At 39.1% G+C, this 18097-nt stretch overlaps 1 protein-coding gene across 19 annotated transcripts in view; it reads left to right on the forward strand.

Annotated features, from left to right (window-relative positions):
* WDR20 (WD repeat domain 20) overlaps positions 1 to 18097 on the forward strand; it is a 59839-nt gene that overhangs the window by 1783 nt on the left and 39959 nt on the right. For 7 of the 19 annotated variants that reach the window (XM_032482669.1, XM_032482687.1, XM_032482668.1 and 4 more), the window contains exon 2: positions 15141 to 15200. The exons of 11 other annotated variants lie outside the window; for them this stretch is intronic. In XM_032482669.1, coding sequence (XP_032338560.1) covers positions 15141 to 15200 — 60 coding nt within the window. Of the gene's footprint in view, positions 1 to 6630; positions 6701 to 6791; positions 8576 to 15140; positions 15201 to 18097 lie in introns of those variants that run through there. One more of the 19 variants, XM_032482692.1, reaches the window with a different exon arrangement.

Below are 18097 nucleotides of genomic sequence, written 5' to 3' on the forward strand. Positions count from 1 at the left end.
TAGAGCAGCTGTCAAATAGGAGCTGCTGTCTTGACAGCAGACAGACAGACTGAAAGGATCAGATTTTTTTTTTTCAGGAAATAAGTTTAGGATTTTAAGTTATTAAAATTTATTTACATAAAATTTAAAAAGTGTGTAAAAACTATATTAGCAGTTTATAGCAATTAGTGCAAGCGTTACCTTAAAAAAACTTCTTTAAAGTATATTATTTGTGAAGCACTCTAGTGGCAAACCATAGTAGTTGTGGCTTGCATCATAAAAACAGGTCTCTTGTCTGGAAGTATCATAATAGTGTCCTCTTTTAGTGGGAGATATTCAGTGAAGGAGAAACTAGGAGAGCTTTTCAAAACTACACCAAAAAAATTATTTTAAATGAGACAAGTCTTAAACATGTAAATTTGCCTTTAGTTGCATAATTTACTTAGAACTTTAACTTTTTTGTAAAATTTCAGTTTCATGTGATAGTATCCTGTAGATACATTTGCATTACATGGTAGACATTTAAACTCCCTTCTAAACACTGTCATTAAAAAAAAATTCTTTGTTTTCCATGAATGATTTTGCATTTATTTTTTGTCTTTTCTGAGTATAAGTGATTGTTTTTGTGACTCTATTTTATGATTTTAAAACAGATCAGATAGGTTTCTTTAATCAAAATGCCAAAATTTACTTTTTGGGGTTAGGAGTTATAAATCTGTTTTTGACATTTGGTCATTTTGACTCTTCTTAAAAATGTTTTTCGCGGGGGGCATATAACATTTTACAACAATTAATCGGATCATTTAGAAAGTCTAATTTGGATGAATACATTCAACTTAAATCTGCCTGTAAAATTAGTGGAAACTAGGTCTTTCATTTATTTTTTATTGAAGATTTCCGATATGATATGTACAGCATAGTGATTCAGTATTTTTACAGATTATACTCCATTGAAAGTATAAGATAATGGCCATAATGCCCTGTGCTATATAATATATCCTTGTTGTTTATTTATTTTATATACAGTAGTTTGTATCTGTTAACCCTATACCCCTAACTTTCCCCCTCTCCCCTTCTCCCCTTGGGTAACCACTAGTTTGTTTTCTGTGCCTGTGAGTCTGTTTCTGTTTTGCATATACATTCTTTTGTATTATTTTTTAGATGCCCATATAATGATAGTAGACAATATTTAACTGACTGATTTCACTAAGCATAATATTCTCTAGCATAATACCCATCCACATTGCTGCAAATGGAAGCTGGGTCTTTTAAAAAACTTAAATCATGAACTATGTGCTGCCATTCCTGAAAGAAAGTGTGTAGTCGTGGGGGAATGGAATGGATGAAGAGGTAGTCTAAAATCTAAGCCGAGGACTGTAATCTTGGCCACTTTAAAACATTTACAAGTTTGTTTCTAGAGCTAGAAGGAACCTTAGAGTTTATGGAGTCTCACTCTCTCTCAGAAGCCAAGGCGAGAGAGAGTGCAGACCTGTGGTGCAGTTTTGTCTCATGGTGAAGAGGCACAACTGAATCTAAAGGACCGTCTAGTGAGAAGAGGCTGATGGAGCTTTTTGGTCAAGCCCTTCAGAATTTACCCTGGCGTTTTGCCATATGTTATTTCTTTGATTTTTTTTTTTCTTTTTTCTTTTTGAATGGAGGTACTGGGGATAGAACTGAGGACCTTGTCCATGCTGAACATGCTCTCTACTCTGAGCTGGTCCTCCCCACCCTCCACCTTTGAATCTTGATCGCAATCCTGTTCCATAGATGAAAGTGTCTTCTTTTCACAACTGAAGTTCGGAATGGAGTTTCTTGTGTTAGGATATCTAGTTTTGTGAATTTATTTTGTTTAAAAATAATGTGAACATTGATTTAATACTGAGAGTGAACTAGTCGTTTCAACAAAGATCTGAGTGACTACTATGATAATTGCGCTAGGCAAGGTGATGTGGGTTATCCAAAGATGAGTAAGACCCACAAAGAACTTCCAGCTACTGACTTTCAAATCTTTTTATGACATATTTTGCTTTCCTCTTTTTTAAAAAGGTTGTTTTAGGATAAAGATGCCAAAGGGAGCTGAGCTTATTGGATCAACCCTTTCATTTTATGGAGATCTGTTTTTACATAAATGTGAACGGCCACCATTCAGATCTCAGCTTAAATATTTCTTCCTCGGCATATTCTTTGAATTCACAGGCTAGAAATAGTTTTTCCTATTACATGTTTTTATGGCATCCTATACTTTGCCTTTCTAGCACTTTTCTCAATTTGTAATTCTTGGTCTCTTCTATAAACAAAGCTTCCTTAGAATAGGATCTTTGCTGCTTTTTTGTCTTCCTGGTGTCCAGCATAGAGTAGACTCCTGTTAATTTGTTGAGTGAGTGACTGGATAAAGTGTCCAGGTCCATTTATGTCCTACTTTAAAAAGATCTTTAGGGGCTGAAAAATCTATTCAATTTTGAGCCCTAAAGTAACAGGTATTTTTAGTAGCTTACATCTTTTAAAAGACATTTTAAATTATTGTTAGTTGGTAACAAATTTAGCTTCTTACAACTTGGAAATTATGTAGCAAGAGATAGTGAAAGTAGTGGAAAGTAACCAAATGGTACAGATTACTTTTGATCTACTTCTATCGAACCATGTTACCTAGCAGATATACGTCCTATCAAGCAACTTTTTAAAACTATTCACAGAATGACTTAACATTCAAGTCAAAAAGCCTTTACTTTTTCCCTCCATCTTAAGATTCGGGCTACAAATGTACTGCCCAGAGATGTTATTGAGGCAATTCCTACAATAGATGAGAAGTAGAATTAGTTGGTGTCCAAGGTCTTTTCAACTCGTAAGGTTGTATGACTCTGTGCTCAATAATTTTTTTGATGAAAATAAATTCATTTTTATATTTGGGGCAGTATCTTCATGTCTTGAATTCTTTGCCTACTTCTTGAGTGGGAATTGAGAAGAGTAGGGTGTGTTGTGAAAGCACATTGAACACGTAGTGATTCTAGGTCTTTATGTTAGAAAGACCTCAGGTATTCACCATGCTGAGATGAAACTGGGGCCAGATAGTAATAACAGCTAAATTTTTTTTAGAGCCAGAATTATCCAGGAGGGTAATGGGTTGACTTGGGAGGGAATGAGCATTCTATATAGTAAATACTCTGTCTCAGTCAAAGGCAGCAGAACCACCTGTTGGTGCCTGGAGGAATTCGTGCTTTGTGTGGGAAGGTGAACTAGATGCCTTTTAAACGTTTTTTCCACAGACTAGTTTTAGATCCTCGATTGCTTCAGAGAAGGTAATATTCACACCTTTCTCCCCAGTTGTTATTTTCACACCTCTCTGCTCCCCATTTATAATTTAGAAAGAGGCTTAGAAGTCTAGAATTTTTTATTTCAAATTTACTTTGAGAAATTTTGTATTGAACTTAGTAGGGCGCCTGTGGAATTGGGTGGAAACCTGTAGGGCCCCTGCCCTCCATTAAAGGCCACTGAATGACTTTGAAATATTGATAAAGATTTAGTTATTTGACTATAGATTCTTATACACTGAGGGCAAAGCATCTTAATCACTTAAAGGAGGCTTGAGAAACTTTCATATGATACCTTGAAGAGGAGGATGGTGATGAGATTTTGAAAGACTCCATGGGTGGATATGAGCAGTGGTAAGAAGCTCCCAGAATGTGTAGTGAAATCCACTAACTAGTCATGAATGTCATTCTTTAAGCAAATATTTACGGCACACATCTACCAGATGTGAGGGACTAGATAACATGTTTTAGGTGCCAGGTGTAGATGAAGTCTCTGCCCTCAAGAAACTTGTCTCCTCTATTTATTATCATCAAATTTATTGTCTGGTGACTTAATTTAAGTGTTTATTGTGCTCTGGTAGAAACTCGAGCAGGAAGCAAAACAGTGGATTTTTGTCATTGACTAGTTTGGCTATATGCCTGAAGAACCTTATTTTAGAAATAAATGTGAAGATTTTTGTATTCTGATATTTAATATCTTAGAGAACAATCTTATTTATATTTCATCTAGGTTAGTTTGTGCAGAAATATGAAATCTGGTTCTATTTGAATATTTAGAAGAGGACATCAAAAATAGAAATTGGTAGACATTCTCAGTTTAAATTTGCAGGACATTTAAAATTGTCTGAGAATATCAGTGACAAACTATCCTCTGAACATTTGGCATCTATTTTTCATAATAGAGTACAAGATATGTCTTGCTTTGAAAAAAAAATCCTCACTCATCAAGTGTTTATTGCAGAACTGTTTTATACAAGGTATTCCTGTCTACTGTGGGAGATATGAACATGAATTAAGACACTTTCTGTCTGTAAGGAGCTCGTGTTTTTGTCTTGCTCGCTGTGATATAAAGTAGAAGGCGTGTGCTCTGCACGTGGTGTAAGCAATGCAAACATCAAGTGGCATTAAGGAGTAAAGGTGAAGTGGAGAAGTATTTCTCTGCCTAAAGGAGATGAATATTGGATTGGATTTCAAACAGAGGATTTGTCCTGAAATGTGTATAGAACACATTTTTGTACATTCAGAACGTGTAGCCTTATATTCTAACTTCAGAAATGCTTTATCTTCACTTCTGAGCCTTGGTTGGCAGTTGCGCTTACCTTTTAGCATTTTTCTCAACATCACAGCTTCTCTGACAATTGGTAATTTGAAAATGGAGTAATGTTTTTACATTGTCAGTTCTATTTTGTAATACGGAATTTTTAAAGGTAGGGTATTTTGTACTAAGAAACATACCAAATCAGTTTGTGCTACACTTCATCTAGTTTATGTATGTTATGTGTGTGTATATATATACATATATTTTATTATTGAAGTATAGTGAATTTACAGTGTGTCAGTTTCTGGTGTACAGCATAATGCTTCAGTCATACATGAACATAGATATATTCGTTTTCATATTCTTTTTCACTGTAAGTTACTACAAGATATTCAATGTAATTCCCTGTGCTGTACAGTGTGAACTTGCTATCTATTTTGTATATATTAGTATCTGCGAATCTCAAATTCCCAATTTATCCCTTCCCACCCCCTTACACTTTTATCTTGTTTTGTAGCAGTAGGAAAATTTGCCTGAAACTATTGATTTTATGAGAAAGAAGCAAGAACCGTTCGTGAGGGTGGAATTTTTAAGGTTTTCGTATTTTAAAATAAGAATAGGAATATTTTTAACATATTTTCAAGTAACCACATTATAGGTTGTCCCTGTGACCTGAAGCTTTTTTCCTTTAGTTGGTTCATAGCCAGCTCACTGTTGAGCAGGGTTTTTTTCCCTGCTATGTCCAGCCTGGTACAGGTGCTCATTCTCTACTTTGATCCTCATTTCAGAGGCTCTGTCTTGTCTTAATGTTTCATTTAGTAAATATTTGGGTGATTTTGTGTGAAAAATGGTATACTAGATTATGGGAAATCAAAGAAGTGTGAGATATGATCTCTGACCTTAGGAGGCCCGTCATCTAACCAAGGAGACCATTTGCTCACACACTCACGTATTCTATCAAGATTTATTGAGTGCCTGCTCTGTATTGTTGTTGAGACAGAATTTCTGCCATCAAGGAGTTCACAGTCCATTGGAATAATAAGTGACTTGTTCATTAACCTAACATTTATTGGACCTATAGACTCAAAGACAAATGAGACATAATCCCTGGGCCTAAAGTGACTACAGTCTTGTAAGATGGGTGATTAAGTGGTGGTGAGATGTACAGACGATACTCACTTAGTATGGTTTAATCTGAATGGAATTTAGGAGGTATGTTAATCTATATGGGAAGAAATATTTTACATCTTTATTTTTGTAACTTCTAACTGAATTTTAACATGTTCTTCAATTATGACTGTAAGCAACAAATGACACTAGGAACAGACCTGTGACCTCATCACCAGTGAAGATCACAGATGTTTTCATATCACATTATGGTTGTTGCAGATGTATCGTGTATCATTTACACTTTGAAATTACAGTAGTTAAAAAAATACTGAAAAAAATTATAGTAGTTGGTGGATCTGCTACTAGAGCCTATTATTCAATGTGAAATAAACTTAAAAATCCTAAATCTGTTTACTGTAGTATAACTGTATTTTAATATAATTGATCTCCTTTGTAATCTTTTGTATTTAAAAACATCATTGTGAGGAGTCCATGGCACAGAAAGTTTAAGCACCTTATTAGATAAGTCTTGGCTTACTTTCTTTAGCGTCATATGTGTGATTAAATGTGCAGAGGATAGCTGGTTTGTTTCATCAGGTGAAACTTTTAGCTCCACGAAGCAATCTCTGGTACTGGTGGTGGCGTTTTACTCAGCAGTTGAGTATCTGGAGCTGTGAGTTGGCCATGCCATGTGCTGCTTTTCGTTTTCCTCCTGATCATTCTTTGCCCGTGCTGCCTTAAATAGAGGGAGAAATACAAGAACTGCGCTACAAGAGTGGCTCTGTGTTCTTTTTGGTTCAGAGGAGATGATTACAATGTGATGTTTGTCTCAAGTGCAGTGGGAACTTAGGCTTTAACAAGGTGACGTTTGACTTGAATTCTGATGGGTGGGTGGGCTGCAGGGGGAGAGGGTTCTGTGCCAGCGTACTAGAAGCCCAAGGCCTAATGATGTGGCATTTGATGGCTCCTTCCTAGAGTCCTGAGCTGCGCTGTGAAGGTTGAAGCTTGAGCAAGGCTTGGGAGGATAGGACTGTCTTCCTTAGTGGTGAGCACTTAAATGTTGACTAATATTCTAGCTTCCAGAACTCTCAGTATGAGTTTTTAAAATTTTTTTTCAATGTATTTTTTTCTTTCAGTACTACTTCTGAGGTCATGTGCTGCATTAGTGTATTACTCTCTTCAGGGGCGCAAGCCATCGGTTATCCCACCCCTCCTTGGATGCTCATCACTTCCCTTCAGTTCTCAGTGACTTTAGCTCCTGCCACACTCCAGCTCTCTCCAGCATACTCCTGTCTTAGACGCTATGGTTAATTGTTTTAATTTCCCTTGCATGCACTCTCTGTTCTAACCCTGACTGAATCAAATACTACAGCAATCATGCTGTTATCTCCTCTGTCTTAAAAAGAGGGGGACCCTTTCTCGCCTCCACCCACTCCCTACAGGTCCTTTGCCTGGGGCAGCTGCTGCCCCATTTCTCAGCTGCTTTTTAGAGCAAAGCTCCTCTTGTTATGTGGACCCTCAAAGTGTGGTCCACAGACCCGCACCGCCAGCATCATCACCTGTGGGCTTGTTGGAAGTACAGAATTGTGCCCCACTCCAGACTTACTGAATCAAAATTCACATTCTAGGAGGGCCCCCAGGTGACTCATGCTCACTAAAGTTGGAGAGGCAGTGGTCTTTACAGCTTTCTTTAATTCTTTCGCTTGTCTTCAGACTTAATCCACTAAAATTATTGTACCTTCCTGCCCTCTATTTTAAGTGTACAATTCTTTGTTGTTGTTTTTAAGTAAGTTTACCCAAATTGTCCAACTATTACTCTAATTCAGTTTTAGTGCATGAGGGGGGATGTGTAAGTTTCAGTTATGCTAGATGAATAAATTCTAGAGCTCTCTATGGAACATAATGCCTGTGTTAATAGGACGGAATTGTGCACATCAAGATTTGCTAAGAGAGTAGATCTTATATCTCTGTCATATTAAGTGTTCTTACCACAGAAAACAAAAATAAAGGGACACGAGGAAGCTTTGAGAGGTGTTAGATATTGTCTGTTACCTTGATTGTGGTGTTGGTAGTATGAGTGTTTGCATATGTCCAGACTCATCAAATTGTACGCATTTAATATATGCAGTTCTTTGTATATCAGTTAGACCTTTCTAAAGTTGTCAAAAACAAATTCATTTTTGTGTTTTAATTATATAAAATATTTCCATGGTTCTGACATCAGAACCATACAGCACAGTTACATTCAGAGATGTCTAGCTTCCATTTCTGCCTGACCCCTAAGTTTCCTTCCTTTCCCTATAATCATTTTATTTGTTTCTGACTCATCCTTTTGTTGTTATAAGAATAAGATGACATTTGAGCAGAGATTTGAAGGGATTGAGGAGGGAGCAAACTGTGCATGATATTTTGCATCTTGTTTTTTCTGCTTAATGATATATATTGGAGATCTTTACATATTAGTAAATAGAGAGCTTCCTCACTCTTTCTTATAGTTGCTTTATACTCCATGCTGTGGATGTGCCACAATTTATTTAACAAGATGACTGCTGGCTGTTAATATTTTTTTAAATTACGGATAAAGCTGCAGTGAATAACTTTTCATGTGTATTATTTTGCACAGAGGCAGGTGTATCTGTAGTATGTATTTCCAGAGGAGATACTGCTGGGTCAGAGGGTAAATGCCTGTATGTTTTTAACAGATATCATCAAACCGCCCTCCGAAGGGAGGAGTTGTACTAATTTGTACTCCCACGTGAGATCACCTGTTGCACAACAGCCTTGCCAATAGTATGTGGTCAGACTTTTGCATTTGATCTGATAGGTGAGAAATTAGTATAATTTTGTTTGTTTTCTCCTCGTAACAAGTGAGGTGAACTTATTTCTAAATATTAGGAGTGAAATGTATTTCTTTTTCTATCAGCTATCTGTTTCACATCCTTTGCCCATTTTCTGTTGGGTTTTTGGACTTTTTTTTTTTTTTTTGAGAGCTCTATATGCTTCAGGGAGATTTTTGCCTGTGATGTGAATTACAGATTTTTTTCTTCTGTTTGTCATCTATCTTGTAATTTTGCTTAGGGGGGCTGCGTGTGTTTGTTCCTGTTTTTGTTTTTGCCATAAAGAATTTTCATATTTTTTGTAGTTAAATTTATAAGTTTATAAATTTTCTTCTATAAACTTTTATAATTTTGAGCCACAGTTTTATTATTTAGGTCTTAACCAGTTGTCATTCTCTAAGGTTTAAATAAGAGGGATAAGATTCTCATTTTTAAGTTTGAGAATTAGGTTTAACAAAGACTTTTCTGGAAGCAGGGGATGAACATTGAAATGTGCTGTACAGGGAGCTGGTGGACAGTGATTCACTCGTGGATTTCAGGGTTTGACTTACCCTGACTATGTTATAATATTAGATACTGGGTTTGCAAATAACAGGAAACCCAACTAGATTGACTGGGGCACCAGTTCTGTTTTTCAGAGATTCTCTGGGTTTTGCTTTCTGTTGTATGTCAGCCTGGCTTAGGAGGCAAAATGGGGGTAGGGGTTCCAGGCTTCACATTTCTGTACCACATGGACCAGAATGAGAACCAGGATCCAGGATGAGAACAGTTCTTCTAGTTATTTTCTCAGAAGAATAAGGACGATTTTTTTCACAGAAGCCCCTAGCAAACGTCCTTTAACTCGTTTCCCCGAATTGTATTACCAGCCCATTCCTGTGGCCTGAGTCTTGACTAACCCATACCTTTAGCAAGGGGTTTGGATTATCTGATACCCTGATTGCTCTGGAGCTGCAGTATGAGTAGATTCCAGACAGGAGACTAGATCTGTAGATAGACACTGGATGGGCAACCAAGAGATGCAGACTGCATGGACAATCTTACACTGGGTTAAGTGTTGGGGACCAGACGTAGTGGACACAGCTGTTTCCTCGAGAGAAGAGCTCATGGTGTGATGAGTTGGTAAAGCAAGGGCTACAGCTCGCTCCGGCCGCCTGGGCTGTGTTGTACTCCGGCGGGGTTTAGCAGCCTCTCTTCCCTTTACTCTTGCTGTGTGGCTACTTTGAATGTCCTCCCACTGTTTCCCACTGTATTGGCATTTTTTTGTCTGACTCTTTGTCTCCTCCACTAAACTGTGAAACTCGAGGGCAGAGACCACCTTATTCACTATATTCATCACAGTGCCTGTGCATAGGATGCACATTGTGTTCCATTTTAAATGAATGAGTTGGTTGAAGTTACAGTCCCCTAAGGACTTACTTGAGTAAATTCAGTAATCTTTCAAAATCCATGTCACAAGACAAATCTAGTTAGTGTTCATTACCAGAGCTTGCAGAGAGGTAGGCTTGCCAGCCCCTTTTGAATTTGTTGAGAGGCTCTTAGAAATTAGTCACAATTTTGAATCTTGTGCTGTTAAGAGTTTTGGGTTAATCCAAGAGGTAGCTGTGTTTGGTGTCTTGATTGCCTGGAGCAACATTGTCCTTGTCCTGGCGTCTTGGAAAAAAGTGCTCACGCTCTCCCTTCCATTCCCTTCTTTCCACTTAATCCTAGAAATCGCACAACTCTTTACATGCTCTTCTTCTTCTCTGGACTTTGGAATACGTGAGCGTGTAGCTAGCAAGACTGAGGACAGTATTAGCTCAGCTAATTAAACAATGGTGGCTGTTATGCTCAGGGCTTTCCTTGGTGCGACCACAGTTTGCAGTTCCCAGACAGCTCGGAGAGTGGGTGCAGGTTGAACTGGAAAGGCTTCACAGGGTCCCGACCGCTGCTCTGCAAAGTGAGCTCCAGACCAGGCATCACTTCGTTTGGCACTACGCATGTCCCTTTGAGTCTCTGCCCTTAGACTCATGCCATCTTCCTCTTTTCCTCATGAGCTTGTGCTGACTTCTTGGCCACCTCTGCTCATTGGGAGCACCTTGGTACCTGCCTCACAGCCTGCCTTTCCTCTCCTGCTCCTGCTGCCGTCTTGGGTGGTTTCATGAGTACCGCAGAGCCCATGAAGCTCCTTGGCTCCTCGATTTCTTGACTACCATGTCCACCCCCCGTGACCTCCTCTATGGCCCTCTCCCATAGTGACACTCTGGGTCTTGTCAGCTGAAACGGCTTCAGCTCCAAAATTATTAATTCAGGTAGAAACAGTTGTCCTTCCACTCCATTGTGACCTTGGCTCCCACTGCTCTAATCTCTTCAAGGTACCGGTTACTCAGCTTCACGCTGCGCAGTCGCTAGACACCATGCAGCCCGCAGCGTCCTTGACCTCTCAGCAGCATTTGACACAGCTGGTCATCTTCTCTTTATTGAAGCACTCCATGTCATGACACTGTTTTTTTCTTTTTTCTTTTTTTCAACATTTTTTATTGAGTAATAGTCATTTTACAATGTTGTATCAAATTCCAGTATAGAGCACAATTTTTCAGTTATACATGAACATACAACGAATAGTTGTCACATTCTTTTTTCACTGTGCACGTCATGACACTTTAATCTCAACTTCTTTCTGCCTTTCTAGCCCACATCTCTTTGGCCACTCTTTACTTCACCTTTCTCCATTCCGTCTGCTCTACCTAGTCTTTAACTGGATTTCCTTATGACTCAGGCCCCATTCCCTTTTCTTACTCCCGTTGTAAATGTCCTCTGTATCTGTGCCTTTTATTCCTGAAATTGTTTATGCCTTTTCTCCCCCGACCCACCACCCTCCACAAAGGAAAAGGTATTTATTGCAACAAATTAATTCCCTGTGGATATTCCCCTGCAAGCACAAATCCCTTTGTTAGGGCAATTAGATCTTATGCTACATGTGCTCCAGCAGAGCTCATCTCTGTCCCTCTTAGCTCTAGAGCTTCCTTCTTGATGGTGACTTTTGCCAGTTCCTTCTTACCCCGTTCTCTTTTGCTTTCTAGACCATGTTTCTGTGATCAAAGGGCCACCTCCAAGTTGGAACCGTGGCCCCGTCCTCTGCAGAGCAGGGACCTGCTCTGGAGCCCCTGGGGCATTCATGTTTCTGCATTCTTAGGCAGCTACTGGCTTCAGTCACTAGCTTGAACTTCACCCCTGGTTCATATTTAATCTTTTCTTGAATAAACTTGCAAGGGTTTGTCGATGAAAATTTTGTTTCACAGAATCAGTTTTCTGTGTTGTAATATCTGTTATCTTTATTTCCTTTCTGTTTTCTTTAGATTTATGCTGTTTTTTTTCTAGCTTTCTGAATTGAAAACATAGGTTTTCAGCCTTTCTTGCTTTTTAATGATGTGCTTAAGGCTGTGGAATTTCCTTTAACAGTCATCCATGTTACATATGTGGTAATATCATTGTCATTAAGATCTAAATATTTTGTTATTTTCATTTTTATTTCATCTTTAACCCTAAATTTCTAAACAGGCATTTAAAAAGTTTCTATTAATGGTATTTAATTTTGTTATTGATTAACTTATTCACATGATGTGGTCATAGAATATATTTTTTGATACCAGTTACTTGAAATGTGATGATCTTTTTCTTTGTGACCTAGTTAAAATGTTCCATATGTTTTTAAAAGAATGTATATCCTCTGTTTGTTAGTTCAAGGTGACATCTCTTTGTGTTTGATCAAGTTTTTAATGCTGTTCACATTGTCCAAATTTTTACAATTTTTATGACTGCCTTATTTGTCAATTTCTGATAGGTGTGTTAAATATCTTACTGTGATATTCTGTTTTGAGGATTGGAAACTCATTTTATTTTTGTTAGTTTTTGCATGGAATGTCTTTCTATGCTTTTTTCCAACTTATTTTTGTGATTTTTGTGTTTTGATCCTTTTAAATCTCTTCTATTTTATTGTTAGTCATGACACTTTCTTCTCGCTCTTCCTCCCCACACCTACTTTTACTGTCTGGAGTGCCTGCTGATTTTATCTCCATGGTAGATCTTGACTACATCTCCGTTTGTTGCCCTCGTTCGTCTCCCCGGCACCGTGCAGCCTTCTGACTGGTCTTCTGCGTTGCTCTTGCCCCCCTCTCATTCATCCTCTGTGAGCTTTAAAAATGTGATTCTGATTGTCACTCCCAGGCTTCACATCTTTCAGTGGTTCTTGTTGCTTTTAGCATTAAAAGCAAAATTACTGACATGGCTTCTGAGGCTCCGCGCGGGCTGGCTCCTGCTTACCTCGTCATCCTCTCCTCCCTTTGCTAGATCTTCCTGGTGCACTGATTTCCTTTCAGTTCTCTTACCGAGCCTGACCCTTCTTGCCACAAATTCTTCTTACGTGCCGTTTCCTTTGCAGGGAATGTACACTCCCTGCCCCTTCATCTCTTCAGTTCCTACTCTTTCAAATCTTAACTCATGTCTTTTTAAAAAAATACATTTTTATTGAAGTATAGTCAGTTTACAATGTTGTGTCAATTTCTGGTGCACAGCACAATACTTCAGTCATATAGGAACATACATAAATTTGTTTTCATGTTCTTTTTCACTTTAAGTTACTACAAGATGTTGAATATAGTTCTCTGTGCTGTACAACTCATATGTCTTTTTTCCCCAAACCTCTCACCCTGACCCCTGACTAGGTCAGCTCTTCTGTTATCCTCTACCAGGTTGTCTCTCTAGCATGTCACAATAATAATAAAATAATCCAAATTTGAAATGTGTTGTCCCTCTTCTCCCTACCAGCTAAACTAGATTGCAAACTCAGGAGGGCTGATTTCATCTAGTTCATTCCTGAACCTGTGTTCTCAGTGCCTTTGATGCATTACATGCACTCTTTAAATATGTGAATGAAAGGATAAATGTATAAATGACTTTGCTGTTTGTTTATTGATAGTAGGTAGATTATGGTAACCATATTGTCTTTATGTAGTTGGTATATTTGGTTAAATATTTTAAATGAATCAGTCTCTGATCTTCGTGATATCTGTTTTGTGAGATAATGTATTTCAAGAACAGCAAGCTGTCATGAGTACCCCCTTCCCTCTCACCTAGTCCTTCCCTCCCTCCTTCTGCAGGTACATCTTTCCCTGGCACTAGCAATGGGTAGAGGCATGAAAGAAAACTGAGAAATCTGTTCTGTTTAAAAGCTTCCTTAGACGGAAATTCTGCTAATCATTCAAATTACTAATAAGTTTGCCCTGTTGAAATTTCTCCTTCATTGGCAGCAGTAAAAAGGAAAGTTGTATTTCCCCCCTTAAAGTTAAAATTAGGATATGTTTATTGTAGAAAATTTGGAAAATTCAAGGAAGAAATAAAAAAACCTACCCCACAGCTCTTACTATTTTGATGTTTTTCCTGCCAGTCTGTCCTGGTGCTCAGTTTTACCTTAAGTGTCATTCAGATCCCCTGTGCCTAATACTATGCCTGGCACAGAGTGAGTGCTTGTTAAGTATGTGGAGAGTGAGCCCAAGTGTGGGCTCTAGTTGGTCTGTAGATAAGCACTGCTTTTTGTTGATGGTATTTAAAACCCATTCTAGCGTAGTTGAGCTTTGTATGCAGGTGTGACTTTTTTGTAAATGAACTTATTAGATCACTGTAAAGCATTGCATGGGCTAAATAGTTTGGAGTCCTCAGTCTACTTCCCATCCTTCAGTACAGCCGGCTGACTTTGCCTTAGAATGTACCCAGAATCTGCTCACCTCCACCGCACCGCCTTAGTTTCAGGAAACTCCGTCTCTCATGGGTTGTGACGGTGGACTCCCTGCTTCTGCTCTTGCCTCTTACAGTCTCTTCTCCTGTCGGTAGCCAGACTGACCTTTCACACAGGATCAGTCAGAACTTATTTCCCCACTGTTTAAAAATTTGTAATGCTTTTCCATATCACTTAGAGTAAGACCTCAATTCTTTATTGTGATCTGGTACCTTCCCCCTCCCTTAACCCCCCCAGGAGCTTTGCTGCTGCAGCCTCTCTCGCTGCTGCTGCTCCCTCCGTTCTGTTCCTGGAGGAGGGGCACTTTCCACCCTCAGAGCCTTGTGTCGCTGTGTTGTTCCTTCTGACAAATCTTCTCCCTGGCTTCCACAGGGCCGGCTCCTTCCCTTCTTCTCATCTCGGCCTTTCAAGGAAGCTTTCTGTCACCCCTACCCAGAAGGCTCTAGAATCACCCTTCCACCTCAGTCCTGCAACTCCCCTTTCCTGACTGAATTTTCTTCTTAGCCCTTTCCACTCTCCGATATTCACTTGATTATTTGTTTACAGGCTGTTTCCCTCCTGAAGTCCCCAAGAGGAGGGATTTATCTGTCTTCAAGGCTGAGACCCAGTGCCTAAAACAGTGCTTGGCACATGTAGAACTCATTAAATATTGAGTGGATAGTGAAAGGAATTTGTCATCTCAAGTAACTTAGTGGGAAAGTCTTCATTTAGAACATAGGTATTACGACTTCACATAGGCATACTTTATTTTTAAAAAAGGTAATGCATTCACATGATTCAAAGTTCAAATGGTATTGCAGCGAAAAGTCTCTCACCCCTGTCCCCTTGCCACCCTGTGCCCCTCCTCGGAGTAACTAGTGTTCTTTGTATATTTCCAGAGACAGCCTGTGGTTCTACAGATAAAATCACAGATATATTCCTCCCTCCTAAAAAAAAAAGTAAGTGTGAGCATCTGTACTGTTTTGCACCCTGCCTTTGTTTTGTTTTGTTTTATAAAATATATTTTGCAGATTATTTTTTGTCAGTGTGTGAAGAGCTCTTTCTTTTGTTAGTAGCTGCACAGTATCCCATTGTATGACTGTCCTGTTGTTCCTTTTGTGATAAACATTGACGTTGCTTCCAGTCTAACTATCATAACCTGCGCTGCAGTAAGTAACCTTGTGCAGATATCATTTTGCCAGGCTGCTAGTGTATCTGAAGAGTAGATTCCTGTGAGGGAAATCACTGGGTCGAAGGACATGTGCATCTGTAGTTTTGGTAGACGCGGTCACGTTATCCTCCACAGCAAGCTGTCCCAGTTTGTACTTCTGGCACAGTGTGCTCTTGTTTGATCTTTGCCACTTTGACAGACGAAAAGTGGTGTGAGCGTCACTTCATATATTAAAGAGCCATTTGTACTTTTTTCTGTGAGTTGTTCATGTCCTGTACCCATTTTTCTACTATGATTTTGGGTTTTTTTCTTTTTTTAACTTGTAGGAGCTCTCTTTTATATAAATTAGCCCTTAATTTATGATCTGAGTTGCAGGCATTTGGTTCCATTTGTCAGTTTTCTGACCTTGCTCATGGTAGTTTTTCCTAGGAAGAAATTTTATTTTTTTATGGACAAACGTATTAGTCTTTCATCTTGTGGCCGTGGGTTTGGGATTATACTTAGCCCTTCTGATTTTATTTTTTTAAATCCTCATGGTGTCTTCTTGTACTTCTGAGGTTTCATTGTTTACATTGGATATCCCTTTGATACTGCTGAGATTTATTCTGGTAGAAGATGTGAAAATGGGTTTCAACACTTTCCTTTTACAATCTTAGGGTTTTTTGATTTCTTATGTGTTACGTGGAAAATAATCTGTCAGCAATTTTCTCCTGAATTGTGAGTGGTGTAGACTGGTGAATCATGGTGTTGTGTGTATTTTTTCATTACAAATTGTAGTTATCTTTATCTCACCAACGTTGACCTAAAAATAATAATTGAAATGCAGTCTTTTGGTGAGATTGTTTTGTAACAAATTTCGTAGAATTTTCAGTTGGTAAATAAAGATTAGTAATAACAGGTGCAATGATAGCTAATTAACATGAACTGCACTTAAGGAACATGTTTAGTAAATGATGCAAAACTAAAGAAATAATAGGTTTTTACCCTCTCATTTTAGTGAATCGTGTTTGAGGTGTCAGCTCCCTTGATTAACGCCTAGTAATGCCAAATCAATAAATAGGGTTTAACAGGGCTTGATTCTCATATCTGCTAGACTCCCTCTGTGGGGCATCATCGTGCAGAGTGAACGTTCTGCAGGTCTTGGCTGACAGGGTGCTTTGGGATCACTGCGTCAGAATCAGTGATGATTCTTCACTACTTCTGCCCTTTTATTCCATTTCCGTGCCAGCTAGCCTGGCTTTACCTTACCTGCTGCATCTTTGCTTATGGTTACCATTTTCACTGTGTGGTTAACTTTCTCAAGCTTTGTAATGGCTCATTTACTAAAACTGTCAAAAAAATTCAAGCTGAGCCTAGTGAGAAAGTTAGCCTAGCAATGGCTTCTTTAAAGTCTGTCAGTTCTTGTGATGAACTTCTCCCACATGGATATTTAACTGGCCAAGCTGTGGCCTCGCACACTTGTTTTGTCTGTCTGTCTTGGTCTTTTCTCCAGTGCCATCCCACACCTTTCTGCTCAACTATACCATTGCCTCAATATTTGACTTCTTAACATTTATGAAAACTGTCAGGTTCGTCTTCCTTCACTCTTCCCTTCCCTCACTGGTTCTCTTCCATGTGCTCCTCAACCAGCAGCATCAGCATCTTTTCAGAACTTGTGGAAATGCGAATCATAGGCCCCCCTCTTGACCAAACTGCATCAGAAACTCGGGCTGGGCCCAGCACTGTGTTTAACTGGCCGGTGACTCTCATGTGCTGACGTTTTGAGAACTGCTGCCTTATGGGGTCCAATTCAGGGCACTTCTCACAGCAAACACTCAGTAAGCTTATGGGTCACTTAATTTGTGGATTTTATTAATGGCCATTGATGAGTTTGTTTATCATCACAGTTACTGTGGTATTGAACACCTACTCAGTGCTGAGCACTGAACTAGGTGCTTTCACACACGTTATCTCATCCCGACAAATACTTTGCAAAATAAGGACTGGTGTTTCCCACTTTGTATACAGATGAGAAAGGGGAGTCTCTGAGGAGTGAAGTGGCTCGCCAAGCCTCACAGCTGGGGAGTGGCGGCGTGCGATTTCAGCGAGGCTGTCAGACTCCAAGCCTGTGTCCTTTCTGGCACACCACACTGCCTCGTGTAAAGCCCTGTCTTCAGAGAGTACATGCGAGTGTGTGGCTCTTGTGCGGCCACATGACAGATGTTTGTACTAGCCTTGTTTCTGGACTTGTCCCCTCACAGTCTTAACCATGTCTACTAAGCAACAATCTTATAGCTTTTTTTTTTAAATAGAAACAAACACTGTTTTATTTCCTTTTCTCAATATTAGTTTACTTACAGTATATCAGAGAATAGGAGGTAAAAGAGGCTTTGAGATCAGAGTCAGACCTCTGCGTTTTCACTTGTCTAGTCATCACATTTTATATGCTACTTGGTATTTTTGTCTCAGAAATCAACTTGCACTTTCATTGAGGTATAAATTAGTATACTACCCAGCTCTGGCCTCTGCACTTACACTATTTGTACAACTTTAAAAAATCATGCTGCATTAGATTTAGAAAAATCTTAATTGGATAAAGTAATCTTGCTGGCTTTGCTGTAGCCCAGCTGTGTTATGAGCGGGAAGTGAACAGGCCTCAGCAGGCTGAGCGCTGCTCTGACCCGGCGGCGGTGGCAGCCCACTGCC

This window comes from Camelus ferus, chromosome 6 (assembly GCF_009834535.1).
Source record: "Camelus ferus isolate YT-003-E chromosome 6, BCGSAC_Cfer_1.0, whole genome shotgun sequence".
NCBI lineage: Eukaryota > Metazoa > Chordata > Mammalia > Artiodactyla > Camelidae > Camelus > Camelus ferus.